Genomic DNA, 16,462 nt, shown 5'->3' on the forward strand with positions numbered 1-16,462 from the left:
GGAAGTTTAAGGTGAGAGGGGTTGGGTGGTGGGGAGTAGGAGGGATTTGTATTTCTATATAGCCTGCGGGTCATATGTGCATCATGTTTTTGGTATATAATGCGTAATTGATTAATATGTAGTTATTTATTGTTTCTGTTGGTTTATATATATTGTTAATCATAATAACTAGTTAACTAATTGGGAGTTATATTATAAAATTACGCCTGATTCCTGACAGTTCGCCCCTTTCTATTGGACTGCATGTCAGTTTTGCAACATATTTATTTCGATTCAAGAAAGGAAGGCGGGAATAGAAACATAACATCCCTGAATTTAACAACTATAATTAAAGTAACCAAAAATATGGCTTCTCAGATCACACAAAAATAGAAGTACACAATTTTTACTTCCACCTCATGACCGAAAAGAAAAGAAGCAAGGAGCTATAACACAAACGTTCAAAACCACACAACCCAAGACTATCTACTTACGAGTGATCAGCATCGCTATCCATCAAGAACCGATTCAAGAACCTATTCTCCCTCAGCCCGTCATCCAAGAACCGCTTCGCAAACCCCTCATTCACATCCTTGGAAACAAACACACCAGGCTGCGTCGGCGATTGATCTCTAGCCCGAGTCGCAGCCAGAACGGCCTTCATAGCCTGATCACCACCTGGGCCCACACCGCCAACGGGCTTTCCATACAAGTAGGCGTCCTCCGCGATCCTCATTGGCCGTCCGTTGGGGTAGTACGTCGAGTCGCTGGTGACCATGTTACCGACAATGATCACGCCGTCGTAGAGGGCACCGTCGGCGCCGGAGTATGTCACGGTCACGCCCTGCTTGGGCTCGAGGACTGGGCCTACGAGTCTGATATTTACTTTCTTGTTGGCCTTCTCGAATTCCTTGCGGAGGCTTTCGGCGATTTTGACATCGTCCGCATCACCGGTGGTTAGCAGGGCTATTGTCAGACCGTCGAGTCTCTCGAGCCTCATGCCGAAGGTGCCGAGGGGGACGGTGGTTTTGTTGTGGTAGAATTTTGGGTCCGGGGTCGGGGCTTCAACGCCGATTGTTCGGGCGACGCGGCGGGCGAGGTCGTTGTTGATGCGGTTCAGTTGGATGATGACGTTCTTGCGGACGACCTCGCTTGTTAAGTGGGAGGTTTCGAAGCGTATGGCGTTGACGAGGAATTGTCGCTCCGTGGGGGTGAGGGAGTTGTAGAATAGACGAGGCTGGGACCAGACGTCGTCGAAGCTCGGGCTTCGCTCGCGCGTCAACGGGCCGTTGACCTTACGCGAGGGTGCGGTGAAGAAACCTCTGTGATGGGTCATGTTGGCCTGTAGAGGGTGTCCACCAGCGAGCGTATTGGGTGTGTAGGCCGCGGTGTTTAGATGGATGAACGCTTGACCTGTTGGGGTCGTTGGTACAATATGCTTGGGATCGATATAGGAAAAAAAAAAAAAAAAAAAAAAAAAAAAGGGATAGGGAACTTACTGGCACCGTCACGATTGTTGTTGTGGAAACGGACGCGGGGCCTGTTGATTGGGAGCTGCTCGAAGTTTGGACCGTTATTGCGATTCAGCTGTGTGTCAAGATAGGAGTAAAGACGACCCTGGAGCAAGGGATCTTCAGTGAAGTCGACGCCGCGAACGACATGGCCGGGTTGGAACTGCGGAATTACGGTTAGATATACGCTTCACCAAACAATTTGTACGTATGTATATATGTATATTCAAGGGCTGGACTTACCATAACCTGCTCAGTCTCAGCAAAGTAGTTTCTTGGGTTTTGGTTCAAGACCATTTTTCCGAGTGGGACGAAGGGAACCATGTCCTCTGGGATGATTTTTGTCGGATCCAGTAAATCGAAATCGAATTTGTTCGCATCTTCCTCATCCACCATTTGGACGCCGAGCTATACACACAAAGGGTACGAAAAGTCAGTCTTGGATTGAAGATGGTAATACGTACAGAAGAAGGAATAACAGAGGGAAAAGGCAAGGGCGGAACTTAGTATGAATAGGGGGATCTCGTACCTCCCACTCAGGGTAATTTCCGGATTCAATGGCATCCCAAAGGTCTTGTCTATGATAGTCCGGGTTTTTCCCTGCGAGAGTCTGCGCTTCTTCCCACAGCAAGCCCGCCCTTCCCTGGAGAGTCCTCCAGCGGAACTTGACGAGAGTCGACTTGCCCTGATCAGTGACAAGGCGGAATGTATGGATGCCCCACCCATCAACGTGGCGCATTGAGCGAGGAATTCCATGCCCGGACATGGTCCAGAAGAGTGTATGCATTGAGCTGGGCTGCTGGCTAAAGAAATCCCAAGCCGTGTTATGGGCAGTTGCAGCCTGGGGAATTTCATTGTCCGGGTTCGGCTTGACGGCGTGAACCAAATCGGGGAATTGGATAGCGTCCTGGATGAAGAAGACTGGAATGTTGTTTCCAACAATATCTACATTGTTACATAGTCAGAGATGCTATATTATGACGGGTTTTGATAATGCCAATATTGAGTGAGCTTACCAAAATTGCCCTCATCCGTATAGAGACGTGTCGCAAAGCCATGGACGTCCCGAGCAGAGTCAGCACTGCCTCTGCTACCGGCGACTGTGGAGAACCGCACGAACACTGGTGTCTCTTTGCCTTTGGCGTTCAAGAAGGACGCTGCTGTGAGGTTCCTCCAGTCCCTGTAGGAGGTGAATACACCATGGGCACCAACTCCTCGTGCGTGGACAGCGCGCTCAGGAACCTACATAAAATCACATTAGCCGACTAAAATTGGTAATATATATATATATATATATATATTAATTGAAAGAAACATACCCGCTCATGATCAAAGTGTTGAATCTTCTGACGGAAGATAAAATCCTCAAGGAGCACTGAGCCTCTGATTCCAGCCTTCAAACTCTGTTGATCTTCAATTGGACCGCCCACGTCCGTTGTCATTACCGAGTCCTTATCATCGAGATAGAATTGGCTCAAAAACTTCTCCGTGTCGTGGGAAGCTTCTTGACGGCGATCGAGGGGGCCATTCTGGGAGTCAGGCCCATCCCCTGACATATAGGGACATGCTGCGGAAACAACACTCGCCGTGGCGAATAGAAGCTTGAGAGCCCGCATTTTGGACCAAGGAAGAGTAGAAGCCGTTTCCGTTGAGCAAGTTGTTTTTCAAGATATGAAAAGGGAGATATATGTCAATATCTACACATGTACGGGTATAGATGGTATGTCTATCTAAATGTTGACAGGGCCCCAATTGACTGCGAAAACTCTGCTGTGTAGGAGTAAGAGAACGTCAAAAAAGAGATAACCCAGAAGTGGGGAGACAGGGGAAGTGACACAAGGCGGGAAAGGAGACGGGGATGCATACAGCTAGCTTTCTTTGAGAATAAAAAAAAACAAGGTGCAAGTTCATAATCAAAAAAAAAAAAAAAAAAGGCCGGAACCCTAGGCCCTGAGCCGCTATACATACCCGCATCTGGTCTGCAGCAGCACAAGATACCTGCATGATTAGCTGGTTCGGCACAAGGAAACAGGAACAGGAAAAATGGTGCGTCATTGGAATTTTAGATATAGTAGCAGAGATTGGACTGAGAGGCCATCCATTGGGACGGAATAGCTTCAGCTGGCTGGCCTAAGGATATTTCTGTTAATATAGAAGTTACTAGAGGATTGAGGAATGTGGATCAAGGGACAAGGGCGGCAAAGAGTTCAAGAGATATGTAGTACAGGTGTAACTAGTAACTTACTTTGTACATGTCTTTTCTCCTGATTCCTTTGTAGGCAATAACAAAATCACAGTGATCCTCTTCTTGCTGAGCATTTGCTGAATCCTGTTCGACACAGCAGCTCTGTACTGTACTGTACACAGCGAACTAGCTATTGTGTGGGTATGAGCAATAATGAGCACGATCGATCATATTGAGGGAAGCTACTCCGTAACTAACTACGGAGTACAGTGTCAGATATTAAAAGTTTGAACCCGCCACGCCTGGGATGCCAAGAATATCTCACTAACCCAAACCCAGTTATGTCGGAATGCTGCTTTTATCATACTATTTAGTTACCCCTTTTTTACATCCGCTCATTTACAGTAGCGTAGCTACAAAAAGAGCTTTAATAGAGGCAGCTAAGGAGGCATGGAATGCTATTGATGATAGTATTCTATATAATCTTTCTGCTACAATGCCTCATCTAGTGAAGGTAGTTATAGAGGTAGCAGGATGGTATATAAAATATTAATTATAAGATCTTTGCAAAAAGCAGCATATAGAGGTTAGTGTAATCTCGGCGGCCAGGGGGGGGGGGTTTCAAACTTAATACCCCCCCACTGTACTCCGTAGCTAGTCAAGGGAGAGAGAGAGAGCTTCAAGCCTGCAGCGACAAATCTCGGCATTGGCTGCCGATCAGGAGCTGGATCAGCGCCAGCGAAGTCGAGCCAAGCGGTGAATCACGCTGGATTCGGGCTGAAAATAGTGAAAAGATGCATCCGGCGCCACAGGCGTGAAAGGATATGAAAGGATACGGGGCACTTGGCGGGACGGGGGAAACCTATAACATCCCAAGGTTCTGCGAGGAACGGCGAGAAAAAACGAAAGCTGGTCAGAGCCAAGCGCGAATCAGCTCGCCGCAAATCCCTAGCGCATTATTTTCTATTCCATTGGGACTTGAACTGAGGATGGGATGAAGACCCGGGTGCCAGCGCATGAAATATGTATTTATGTACTCTGTATAGGTTAACTGTACGGAGTATAGGTAACTTAACTTACAGATGGATCATTACCCACAACATATAGCGAGCTACCTTCGTATGGCCATATTCTCTCAAGGAAAAAAAAAAAAAAAAAAAAAAAAAAAAAAAAAAAAAAAAAATCCCTTGGCGAGCAAGGTGGCCAGGATGGAGAGGGGACCGCCGGGTGCACACATGTACACAGTACGGTGTTGGACTAGATCAGATTGGCAACTAATTATTGAGAATTCGCGCAGACAAATTGACAATAATAATAGCTCCAGCGTAACTCACTCCACCGTGCAGGATGCAATGCACGGAGCGCTGCAGATCACGGCAACAGGAACAGGAGTTACAGATGTATGTACAGTACATGTACTCTTCATCTCTAATATGCAGCTCTGCTGATAAAAAAGGGTGAGCTGGCAGGGATATTCTCAGCATGGTCATGGTCATTGATTAATTCCCCTCCCCGTCAATGATGTCAATTGAGGTGATCTAGAATTGGACGAATGATGCTAGCATTCCCACGCCTGGGGATATAACTACGGAGTACACTAATCTATCCGCATGCCATAAGAAATTTATAGGTGTAACTATTTTGAATAGCGAGTGCCGCAATCGTTATTTAGACTAACTTCAAATGCCAGCAGGTTTCAAGACAGAAGAGGTAACTAGTTATTATTATACCTCTTATTATTCTCCTATTTCAGTCAGAGACTATGCACGAGACCACCTCCCAGCACCTTAGTCCGGGGGCAGAATTTATTTCCAGCCACTCATCTGGCTACCCTGTCTGAGGTGTATGCAGATCTCAAGCAGTCTTTACTACAGCGTAATGACATGATTTTGTTGTGTACATGCATCATTGGTCAGGGGAAATCCTTCTCTACTCTCAATTTGAAGTCTATGATTCTTTGACATCTCTACACAGTGTAAGTGAGACTGTCCAATACAAAGACAACATTCTGCCTATCATATATATAGTGGACACCATTTCCTTCTAATCTACGGAGTACGGAGTACGCTGCGTATTAATATTGATTAACCCTCTGTAGCCAAGAACTGGCCCCAGATTGTAGATGTAACCAATAGATTATGAAACTAGTTATGACAAGTCGGGCGGATGGCAGTAGTCTGTGTGTGGCAGGAAGCCCCAAATTTATTTATATCTTTTATATCCTTTTGAGTTCTTCGCCATCCAATGCATCTAAACTGTGTTCTGGGAAGTCGTTCACCTGACTGGGGGATGTTTCCCATATTTTGCAGATGCTTGCGCCCTGAACTAAGTGACATAACTCTGCCCAGCGGTGTCCGGGATATTCCAGGAAAGGAAATGTCATTTCCGCCCCGTGAGGATGGGTGTGTTTTGAAAGTAGAATTCTAGCTTTACAGGCTTTTGATAGACCTCAAGTTCAATCGGGGGTAAATCTAAATTTGCCAAAATACAAGCAGCTCTGTAGGTTTTAGTCGGCGTGAATGGTCGGGATGGAGCGGAATTAGGGTTAGGGTTTGGCGGGACCAAGCCCTAAGTCGGGCCGCATCCGGCATGGAAACTCTCTGTCTTGTAATAATTACTCAGCTTAACACTTTAGTCTATAAAATGAGGACGGAATCCGTAGTGTACGTAGCGTAGTTCATCGTAATACTTCACCGCAAGTACATGTGTAGACCGGGCTGGATATCACGGTGATCCCGTTATTTAGACGTGCAACTTTGAGAGCTGCTCGTGGGCTATAGTTAGCTCCCTAGCGAATTTTGGGTTCGGGAGCGGAGCGGAGCGGGAAGGGACGGGGCGGGGCGGAGAGTTAGAACATTCCCCACAGCATCCAAGAATCGGGAGCTGTTGCAGCGGAATCTTGATGTAAAGTTGCGTGCCCCGCAAACAACATCTCCGCCGTTGAGAGGCAAGGGAGATATTTCTCTTATTTTAGAATCCTTCTTGGGATTCCTTCTTGGCTATTGTCAACAGTCCAACTACAGACATAACCCAAAGCTAGCATGGTAGCTATATACGGCCGAGCCTTTCGAAGCTCCCGTGGGGACTGGCTGACTTAGCGCCCAAAAATACACGACACCGCAGCCATAACTGCTTGGGCAACCTATTGGCCATTTACATATATATGTACACGACAACGCGCGCTTAACTACCATGCTTATGCCGTAGTTTCCAAATCTCTAATCACAGAGTTAACGGTCTTAGCGCTAGACCACCACCCCAAGGTTTGCCAGCCAACATCATCAGCATCAAATCCAACGGCATCGCCTCTTCAAATCTGTATCATCCATGTCATATTTGATTTTACTGCATTTGTATCAATGCTTCCCCCGCTTTTACGTTTCCTACCCCGGTTCGGAGGATGGAAGCCTCTAAGCTTTGCCAATTCGAACTTCCCCGGATACCACTAGCTCAAAAAATTGAAGAAGAGACAATCCCAGATTATGTCGCTACGCGGTACTCCCGCTCGTATTGGGGAGGTCTTCAATGCGAGATACCAAGTCATTGGTAAACTTGGATACGGAGCAACTTCGACGGTGTGGCTTGCGCGGGACATGAAGTAAGACCCTCCAGTCTCCAATAACATTGTGTTAGATGCCTGAACTAAAACCATCTTCAGCTGCTGTAATTATGTTACCCTCAAGATATTCATTACATCTACATCTATAGGCCAGCAATTAGATGGCGAGCTCAATATGTACAAATGTCTGGAGCGAGGCTCAAAATCTCATCCTGGTCGCAAAGCTGTGGGGATGCTTCTCGACTCTTTTGATGTTAATGGGCCCACGGATAAACATAAATGCCTTGTACATCCTCCCCTATGGGAGAGTGTCTTGACCTTTCTTCGCCGCAACCCAATTCACAGACTACCAGTTCCAGTCATGGCTGCCGTACTAAAGTATCTCCTTTTAGCTCTAGACTCTTTGCATTCTAAATGCAAGATTATCCACTATGACATCAAATCCGACAACATCATGCTCGGCATTGCTGATGATTCGGTTTTCGCCCATTTTGAGGAAAGCGAGCTTCAAACACCCAGTCCGCGGAAAGAACTAGATGATGGTCGCATCATCTGCGAGTCCCGCCAACTCAGAATGCCAAAGAACTTTGCCCCCCCAGTGTTATGCGATTTTGGCTTAGCCATGCCTGGAGATATTGACGAGCATTTGGAAGATATCCAACCAAACTTCTATCGAGCACCAGAGGTGATCCTCCAGATTCCATGGTCATACAGCGTTGATATATGGAACGCAGGCTGTGTGGCATGGGATATGTTCGAAGGCGAGTTTCTTTTTACTGGACATGATCCGGAACTCCAGATCTACCGAAGTAGAGCACATCTTGCTGAGATGATCGCCCTTCTTGGGCCGACACCGCCTAGCCTCCTTGCTCAGGGTAGGCTGACAAGCAAATTCTTTTCAGAGAAAGGTAGGCAAACTGCTTTTCTGCCCTCCCCTTTTCATTCCTACTTACATCCCCTTTCACCCTTCTCAACTTTTCTCTGTTCTGTCTAACTTATTTAGGTGAATTTTGCGCCGGAATCCCTTTGCAACATCCAGTTTCACTCGAGGAGAGAGAAACCACCCTCAAGGAACAACCGGAGGACAGGGAGAAGTTTCTGTGTCTGATGCGGAAAATGGTGCAGTGGGAACCAGGCAAGCGAAGCTCTGCGGAGGAACTTGTTCAAGATGAATGGATCCATGCGCATTCATGAAAAGGAAAATGCCGACCTTGGTTCAGCTCTTGTACCTAATAAATCACAAATCCGAGCCTTGAGAACCCGTGACTTGGACATGTACACGAGAGAGTACATGCGTGATTGAAACTAGGCACTATCTATTTTACTCGTTTAGTCCTTGCTGTATCTTCGAAGGTATTTGGTGTGGACCAGCCACGAGGCTCCGTACTTTGTGTTGGGCGAAGATACAGCCCCCCGATAACTGAGTATGGGGATGTTTTCTCTTCATTTGTTCCTTGAGGTCTACTGGTTTATTCAGTGAGGGTTCAAGAGGTGAGAAAACCCCAAGTGATGTGGAAATGCCAGCTCATATCTGATTTTGAATTTAAGATCCAGTCACATAGTCTGATGGTGCCAGTACCGTTCTCATAGATGTGATGGGCTGGAGCCGGCCCATTGGTGCTTGATCCGAGCGCTGATAATCAGCTCTTTATCATTAGGGTGGTATTGAGATGGATGGACAGGGCTACTACCGTCGTTGCGGTGCCTACATGTAAACAGATGTAAGTAGCACGTCCTAGTAGGCTAGGCAAAGGAAAGAGAGGAGGAGTGCTAACAAAATCTCGATAGATTCGATTTCGCCGACTTTCTAAGAGAGGTTTAGAGTACAGAATTTCAGTAGTGTTTCAGAATGTTGTGTAAGTTACCTTCACAGCACCATTGACCGAATAAGATCTAGTGCCTGCTGGAACTCCGGCGTGAGAAGCTCCTTATCATAGCCCAACCATCTGACAAGGGTCCGAGCAGTCGAAGAGAAAGCACGGGCCATGGTTGTTCCTTGGTATAATAGAGAACTTGATAGTCGAGATAAGAAGCAGAAGGATTTTATGTGGAATCGAAGCTAACAATGCAGAGAGCCATCAGATCTTGTCCTGGAAGGATCACAAGCAGTTTATAACTGCGAGGTTTGCTTCCGTCACTATCTCATAGATTCATTTTGTCCTTGGCATGTCTCAGTTGCCGCCGACGGCTAATTACTCGCTCGATCACTCTGATCTATCTATGTTTAGAAATCAGAACGGTTGATTCTCAAGGTAGGTTTTGATTCGTGATAGTCACTAGTGTTGCCAGTAGCTAAATGGTAGGTGGCTACATTCTCGAGCGTCACATCTTGGGTTTCATACTCCATAGTATGGAGGGAGTGATGGCAGTCGGAACTCATTCATGATCCAACCAACTGGTGTCCAAAAGCTGTTTATGGAACAGTGCTCCCCTGTACTAGTACTTGGGCTTACTGTTTCCCTAGAAGGCGCGGCGTGACCCTCCCCCCTTTGTACTGTACATCCTAAGCCATTTACTCACAACCCATGTACAGTACATTACAGATACTTCTTTGGGAGAAAAAGGCTTCTTCTCTTCTCGATGAACCCTTTCTGTACTTTAGGCGTTATAATTTCAGTTTTAAGCATGGGGGAATGTTCTACAAGCTTCATTATTGCTAAATTTGTCATATCCTTCGTCACTTCGCAGCAGATCTCGCATACCCTTCCTGCTTCTCATTTCTCTCCTGGATATATTTCAAGAGCCCCTCAGGTATCTGCGCATCATCTGTCAACCCGCTCGGCACCGGCGCGCCCAAGTGTTCATACAACGGGACCACCCCAGTCCACACAAGCTCCTGCCGATCTGGTCCATCCTTCGCTCGATCTCGCGACTGAATCATGGGAATCCCGCTCTGGTGTTTCATCGAGCCCCGCTGGACCTGGACGCGTATCACAAATACCAATGACAGCGCGAAGGAGGCGAGGGGGTTGAGGTCTTCCCAGCGCCCGGCTACGATGTGGTCCATCACACCGCGCATGACATCTTCTTTCGCACGGCGGTCTCCGACATGCGAACATGCGCCATGCACCACGGCGGAACGGTAGTTGAACGTATGCCCGTTTGGAGCTGAGGAGAGGGAAAGCCCGTCCACTAGATTTTCGCTCGTTAGCGATATATAAGCATTTTGGAGTCGGGATTGGGTAGATATCCAACCTTTCGTTGTCGTAATGCAAACTTTTATCCGATCATCTCCACTTTCATCTGGTATTTCTCCCCGCTCGATCCTAGCCTTCCTCTTCACCTCATTCGCGCGCACGAGCTCCATAAGCCTTGAGCTCGGGTGGCCATGTAGGTAGACTGCCTCCCCTTCCTCCTCGCACCGAAACAGCGCGATCATGGGTAGACATTGCGGCAGGCCATGGTCGACGTACGAGACATGCGCCATAAAAGTGTCCGAGAAAACGGAGCCGATGGACTCGGCATCATACCTGCCTCGTTCTTTGTGTCGGCGTAGTTCAGCGGGCTGCATGGCGGTTGGTTGATGATGCGATAGTCCACCCGTGCGTTAACAAATTGTTTAATCATAACCTGGAAGCGAACTGCATCGCTATTTAACATCCGCTTTTGACACCCCAGGCTCTCTCTCGTATTGAGATGTTTGGAACTTGGATCGATGGTGCAGCGATTAGCTCGGAGTTAAATAGGGGGTAGGATATGTACATGTAACGTTACTGAATACGTAGATGATACTTAGACATTAATCCTTACGGGGAGTATAGTTGAGCATGATTAAAAATTTCTCTCATCACTTAAGAAAGTGCGTTTATAGTGATACACAGGTTTAATATACAGCACTCACATTCACTATTCTTATACACAAAAAGTAAAAAGTAGAAGGAGGTTCTACAGAGTACAGACACTGCAACTGAATATCTCATAGTTCAAATCGATGTTGTCATGTATTGAGTGTTTTATTAGGCTGTGAAATTATGCCATTGATACTCTGCTGATACATCTTTTATGTCTAACCATGCTCAACTAGTTAACTTGTAAGTTAACTCAAATCTCTAGTTTCATTCATGACTAGACAAATTCATCTCCAATGTGATTATAAATGTGGCACCTCAACATTTGTAAGCTTTGGCAACTTTCTTCTCCATGAGTGAATATTAAGTATTAAGACTATTATCTTTGCCAGAGTAGCTCATCTTTTTTGCACCCTAACTAGCTATGGACGGACAAAAACACACAGTATTACATTACATCTCAAAATCAACAAACATTACAGTGGCTTGCCCGAAGAAACATCAATGCAGCAGCACCTATGCGGCACGAGAACAACAGGTGATTTATTCAAAGTGTTGAAACATTGACAAGGTTTGCAGTGCTGAAGGCAAACAGGAAAGATGCCCGGAGCAGGATCAGCCACGAAATAAAAAATGTCAGCATTTGATTGCCCGGAGCCTCCGTAGAACAAGAAGAATGGCGTACTACGGGCCATAAAATGGTATAAGGGCATGAGGCCGATACGGCTTAAAATTTTCAATTTTGAACAACTTGCAGTCTTTGGACTGTGGCCGCTCTTCCATAACGCGATAATGACGGTTTCCCACAGGGCATGGGGGAGCTTCTTCCAGGCCTTCCCGAAATTCAATAAAAATTCTGGACACGGCGTTCAATGTGACACCCTTGTACGGTGGCTGGGGAGGACATAGAAGTTGATATTTCTCCAAAAGCCTTGTGAAGTAACCGAGGACAAATTCCTGGGCCGTACAAGTGCGGTTTTGGCATTCAGAACTACCGACGTAGGCCTTATAATCCTTATGGATAGAATTTAGCCACGACTGGAGATAAAAGTCACGTTCACATCTAATCTCATCTGCTTCGATATTAGCTATGGAAATAAATTTCGCCTACTATAACAGAGGCTCGGGAGGGATACGGTGGCAACAAAACCTCCATACTGACCGAGAACAGACCGAAAGCCTTCAGGGGCATCTTCCAAATCAATCCCGGTACTAGTCCACATGAGGTGCGAAGCTACCATTGTGAAATGAAAGTGCTCATCAAACACGAACATAATGTAAAGCCAGTCCAAGGCACTCTCCTCGTCGGCCATGGCGTAAGTTATGTAGAAAGAATTATTGATCCAAAGCTCCAGAAAAGGGCCCAAAGAATCCTGCATTTCATAGCAGTCAACCAAGCGTGCAATATCTAGCAGGTGCATGCGTGGTAGTCGTTCCGGGATGCACCTCATCTGAAGATGAATGATTCTAAGCAGTATCTCTATGGCATCTGTGGTAAAAGCGATGCCTATTTCGAGGGTAGTAGCTGGTCGCTGAGATTCATTGCATATGAGCAGATTTTGGAAGACCTTAGAAGCCAAGCAGAGAACATTTGATGACACTTTGAAGAGGCATGTATCAGGACAGTTTGAAACGAGAATCAGATCGCCCCTGGGGTCGATAGTACGCTGATGTGCGCCGTCTGGTAATTCAGGGAGCCAACGCGCTTCTGTCTCCTCACTCTTGGGAGATGCCATGGCGAAATCCTTCAATAGCGAAAGTTGACTGGGAAGAGAAGTCCATCCACCATAGAGGCTGTGATTCTATGGGATGGGAGAATTCAGAAGGAAGATAACACAAGTACAGTACATAAACAGAAAGAAATACAACTTCATTCAAATGTGCAAAGTAGAATGTAGCAAAATAACACAGACATAAAGAATGAATAACACATTCTTCAATACTACAGAGAAAATCTTCACTTAACTGCATTGTCTGATGGAATTGAAAACTGGAATAGAGCAGAAAATTTCTATTTACAGGTGAACTTATTAAGGAAAATTATTTATATGAATTATTTTTAATGGTAAAAAATTACTGAAACTATAAATGATGAAAATGAAGAATAATAAATATCTATAGAGAAAGAATATAATTGTATTTATTCTTCTAATATACAATAGAAAGTTACAATAACAGTGACTAAGCAGAAAAAGTGTTTACAGAGACAGAAGAATCATCACAGAAATTTCTACTACAATATAATTATATCTCAGATTTATTAAATTTAAAAAATGAAATTAAAGTATTTAATAATAATACAGAATTATTTAGTATAATAAAAGCTTTTAAATTAATTGAGATAAAATTTTATAATAAAGCTGTTCTGAAAAATGTTGTTATGAAAAAAAAAAAAAAAAAAAAAAAAAAAAAAAAAAAAAAAAAAAAAACAGTTAAAGTTTATTAATGTGACATGCAATGCATGAAAAGATGAATGATTGGAATCAACTTCTTCTGATATTAGATGTGTGGGTCACATGATTGATCATGTGATGATGCTCTACAGTGTAAGTCTCAATGAATGGCCTTACTGTGTAGTTACACTTATTACACTAAGGGCCTGTTCGGTGTGTCCGTGTGTACTTGTTCTTTTTGTACAGATCTCCACTTTTTTTAAAAAGTACAGCCTCAATATCATGACTGTTCAGTGGACAGAGCATCTGTACTAATAATACAGCTGCTTTTTACAAGTACAGATGAAAATGACCAGATGTTTGATGAATTGAGCGGCTGTACTTGCATCTCTTGCCAAGATCTTATGAATAAGCAGTATTTAACTTCAACAGTGTATGATAGTGTAGAATAGCACTTTTAGAGATAATATAGTGAGAATAGTGTTCATAGTGAAGATAGTTAACTAATATTGGTTAGAAGGAAGCTCACAAAAACACATTCTTTTTGAACTGACTCTGGACTCTGTTCAAAAAGAACATGTTTTTGTGAGCTTCCTTTCTCCATCCCAGAGCAGTGGGCAAGGTGGAATAGTGTGGTGACACAACACCGGCTTGCTACTAATAATTGGTAAATACACTATTTTTAATGAGATCCACTATTGCGTTCAAAAAGTACGGACGCACCGAACAGGCCCTAAAATAACAATTAACAATAGCTAACTTAGCGGCAGCTAAAGATACATCCATGGATACCTAAGGGTGGTGCGGGTCTCGTGGGATAGGGGCTGGAGCCCAGGACCTCGCCACCTTGCTAAAGTAATTCAACAACTGGATTGGAAATTCTTCAAGCGCCACAAACCATCAATCGTCACTCCTCTTATCTCAGAGAATTATGTAACAACCGTCCTTCCTGCAACGAGGTTACGAGGATGGCGTTCGCCCTGTGTCTGAACCCTCACCGTGGTAAGTTGTCCCCTTGCACTGCCGCACAAATTTGGTATGATTATTGGTGGCAGTGGGACAACGATCCACGCATCCTGCCGTGATAAACATGATCGATCCATGAAGCCGCGAGCTTGGATACGAACTTTCACCAGCGAATCGGACCTTACCCACAAGCAATTAGATGATTTGTTTGCCGGTCGATTCCCTACTAGCTGTGCAGATGAAGTCATCCATCTTACCGACCTCCCTCAGCGTGACTTTTCATAAGATTGTTGACACATTTGATACCTCGAAAAATGAGTTATGTTCTTTCCATCCTCTTTCTTTGTTAGGGGCCATATTCGCCCTTCAAGCTTTCTCACCTGATCATACCAGGGACGACCGGCGGCGCCATCGGGCCACCTTTTCTTTGACAGAAAATTTTCGAAAACATCTGTCCACCGCGCGGCATCATCCCTTCATGAGAGTGCTGTTCACCATGTTCTAAAAGCCACTTGGCGTGTGATTGAATCCAGGGTACCAGACCATGTCAAGCTGTTTGAGATTCAGACCAATGCACCTGACAGCCAGCCAGCGGAGTTTACCACAAAAGTGCTAGATATCATGATCTCATATGCTCCAACTGCTAAAAGTCACAAGCCCTTTCTCTGTAGCTGAAGTAGGGTTTTCTGAGAGCTAGAACAATTTGGCAAAAACAATGAGATTCTGGCTTGACAGATATGAAGGAATTAATATCGCGTTCCTAGTCAAGTTCCAAGAATCCCCAGAGTATAGGGGGAAGAAGTGCTTGGCTTCTCTTACGGACGAGGTTGTGAAAAGCTGGGGAGTACTATTATTCGAAGGATTGGGCTGGCTTTAAAGTTGATGACTGAGGCGGACTGCTTCGAGCTTACGGTGCACCAGTGGTTCACCGCATTTGTGGAAATTTGGGAAAGTTGGTGTCCAGGGAGAACGCCTTGTAAGTGGGTGGGTGGACAACTTACACTTCTGATATCCCAACCCGCCTTCATACATCACTGTAAAAAAAATCAGGCTTTCGCTTCTGATTATCTACTTACGCAATACGGTGTAGGATTTTCTGACTTGTTGGAACCCTAAATCCCCCGAACGTTGCACTCGGATTTGAAGAATTTGGTATCCCTGTGGAGGAGCTACGAGGGCAAGAAATTTACCTGAACGGGAGCCAATGGGTTAAAAGGGTGGACCGTGGCAGGATAGGGCTGGCATGGTATCGTTTTGTCACCCTTCTGTCTGCTTGGCTAGTCAAATCATAGGGAAAGAGGGAGGAGGAAAAGTAAAAAATCACCAACGGCTGAACATGTCCCATGTCTCATTGTAAAACATCGCGAAAAAGGATTTACTACGGAGTACTTTTCATCCAGTTGTGCTGGGGCGTGGAACTACTTCTTTTCGATCCTGTCACTGGCTGTCAGACATCCATACCAGAAGATCGTAGGGTTAATTTATGGTGATTCCACCATTCTGGATTTTGATGACACATAGTGACATGCTGGTAAATATTAAAATAGTATTGAAATGACTTTGAACTTTTTAACATTATCAGAGTAACTGCTCAGTAATTAGAATTAACAGATATTATTATCAAGATACTACTAAGATACTGTAAATTATAATATACTGCTCTATAATGAAATTAATATATATACTATTAAACTAAACTGACTATTCTATATATATAATGAATCATGTACTAATTATTTACAAAAATAAAATATTTGAAATTTATATATTAAATAATACTATTTTTTTAATTAAAATTATTAATAATTTAATAATAGTATTAGTATTGAATTTTTTTTAATAAAATTAATAAATTCAGTAAATAATCAGATAATATATAATATAAAAAAAATAAATATAAAAAAAATTTCCTTAATTTCTTTTATCTTGTAAATAAATATAATTATAATTTAATTAAGTTTAACTTTAAATATTCTCACTGCTTTTATTACAGTTTTAATAATAAAACTATAATAGTAGACTATGAGTGATAAGTAGACTGACTGTATGACCATGTCTGAGATCAGAATTAAACTTTACAG

The 16,462-nt window shown here is 44.3% G+C and overlaps 6 protein-coding genes across 10 annotated transcripts; 1 reads left to right on the forward strand and 5 right to left on the reverse strand.

The window, feature by feature from the left end:
• Positions 1 to 132: 132 nt before the first annotated feature.
• Positions 133 to 3,917, reverse strand: BDCG_09416 (catalase B). Of its 3 annotated transcripts, none has more exons than XM_045425204.1 (7): positions 3,459 to 3,917; positions 2,810 to 3,260; positions 2,507 to 2,732; positions 2,020 to 2,435; positions 1,734 to 1,898; positions 1,479 to 1,653; positions 133 to 1,392 (listed from the first exon to the last, which is right to left on the reverse strand). In XM_045425204.1, the coding sequence occupies exons 2-7, from the start codon at positions 3,104 to 3,106 to the stop codon at positions 470 to 472; spliced, it is 2,202 nt and encodes a 733-aa protein (XP_045282930.1). In that variant the 5' UTR covers positions 3,107 to 3,260; positions 3,459 to 3,917; the 3' UTR covers positions 133 to 469. The 3 variants fall into 3 exon arrangements, with proteins under 3 accessions (XP_045282930.1, XP_045273753.1, XP_045282931.1); XM_045425203.1 differs by having other exon boundaries at positions 2,810 to 3,257; positions 3,357 to 3,917; XM_045425205.1 differs by lacking the exon at positions 3,459 to 3,917 and adding an exon at positions 3,357 to 3,423.
• A 2,952-nt stretch (positions 3,918 to 6,869) lies between these two features.
• BDCG_09417 (serine/threonine protein kinase) lies at positions 6,870 to 11,191 on the forward strand. 3 transcript variants are annotated; one of them, XM_045425208.1, is made up of 6 exons: positions 6,870 to 7,273; positions 7,334 to 7,338; positions 7,627 to 8,142; positions 8,238 to 8,955; positions 9,023 to 9,090; positions 9,317 to 11,167. In XM_045425208.1, the coding sequence occupies exons 1-4, from the start codon at positions 7,158 to 7,160 to the stop codon at positions 8,426 to 8,428; spliced, it is 828 nt and encodes a 275-aa protein (XP_045282933.1). In that variant the 5' UTR covers positions 6,870 to 7,157; the 3' UTR covers positions 8,429 to 8,955; positions 9,023 to 9,090; positions 9,317 to 11,167. The 3 variants fall into 3 exon arrangements, with proteins under 3 accessions (XP_045282933.1, XP_045273754.1, XP_045282932.1); XM_045425206.1 differs by having other exon boundaries at positions 7,334 to 8,142; positions 8,238 to 8,725; positions 8,783 to 8,955; positions 9,023 to 11,191; XM_045425207.1 differs by having other exon boundaries at positions 7,334 to 8,142.
• Positions 8,819 to 9,267, reverse strand: BDCG_09418 (uncharacterized protein; the record flags this gene model as incomplete). The annotated part of the gene is made up of 2 exons (XM_045425209.1): positions 9,118 to 9,267; positions 8,819 to 8,939 (listed from the first exon to the last, which is right to left on the reverse strand). The coding sequence occupies exons 1-2, from the start codon at positions 9,219 to 9,221 to the stop codon at positions 8,819 to 8,821; spliced, it is 225 nt and encodes a 74-aa protein (XP_045273755.1). The 5' UTR covers positions 9,222 to 9,267.
• Positions 9,295 to 11,184, reverse strand: BDCG_09419 (flavin-nucleotide-binding protein). The gene is made up of 3 exons (XM_045425210.1): positions 11,076 to 11,184; positions 10,430 to 10,979; positions 9,295 to 10,366 (listed from the first exon to the last, which is right to left on the reverse strand). The coding sequence occupies exons 2-3, from the start codon at positions 10,743 to 10,745 to the stop codon at positions 9,912 to 9,914; spliced, it is 771 nt and encodes a 256-aa protein (XP_045273756.1). The 5' UTR covers positions 10,746 to 10,979; positions 11,076 to 11,184; the 3' UTR covers positions 9,295 to 9,911.
• A 128-nt stretch (positions 11,192 to 11,319) lies between the features above and the next one.
• On the reverse strand, positions 11,320 to 13,243 carry BDCG_09420 (uncharacterized protein). Its single transcript, XM_045425211.1, has 2 exons — positions 12,185 to 13,243; positions 11,320 to 12,095 (listed from the first exon to the last, which is right to left on the reverse strand). The coding sequence occupies exons 1-2, from the start codon at positions 12,756 to 12,758 to the stop codon at positions 11,707 to 11,709; spliced, it is 963 nt and encodes a 320-aa protein (XP_045273757.1). The 5' UTR covers positions 12,759 to 13,243; the 3' UTR covers positions 11,320 to 11,706.
• A 1,101-nt stretch (positions 13,244 to 14,344) lies between these two features.
• BDCG_09421 (uncharacterized protein) lies at positions 14,345 to 14,793 on the reverse strand (the record flags this gene model as incomplete). Its single annotated transcript, XM_045425212.1, has 2 exons — positions 14,345 to 14,604; positions 14,772 to 14,793. 2 exons carry the CDS (start codon positions 14,791 to 14,793, stop codon positions 14,345 to 14,347), a joined length of 282 nt encoding a protein of 93 aa, XP_045273758.1.
• Between the last annotated feature and the right edge of the window lie 1,669 nt (positions 14,794 to 16,462).

Source organism: Blastomyces dermatitidis, assembly GCF_000003525.1.
Source record: "Blastomyces dermatitidis ER-3 genomic scaffold supercont1.15, whole genome shotgun sequence".
Taxonomy (NCBI): Eukaryota; Fungi; Ascomycota; class Eurotiomycetes; order Onygenales; family Ajellomycetaceae; genus Blastomyces; species Blastomyces dermatitidis.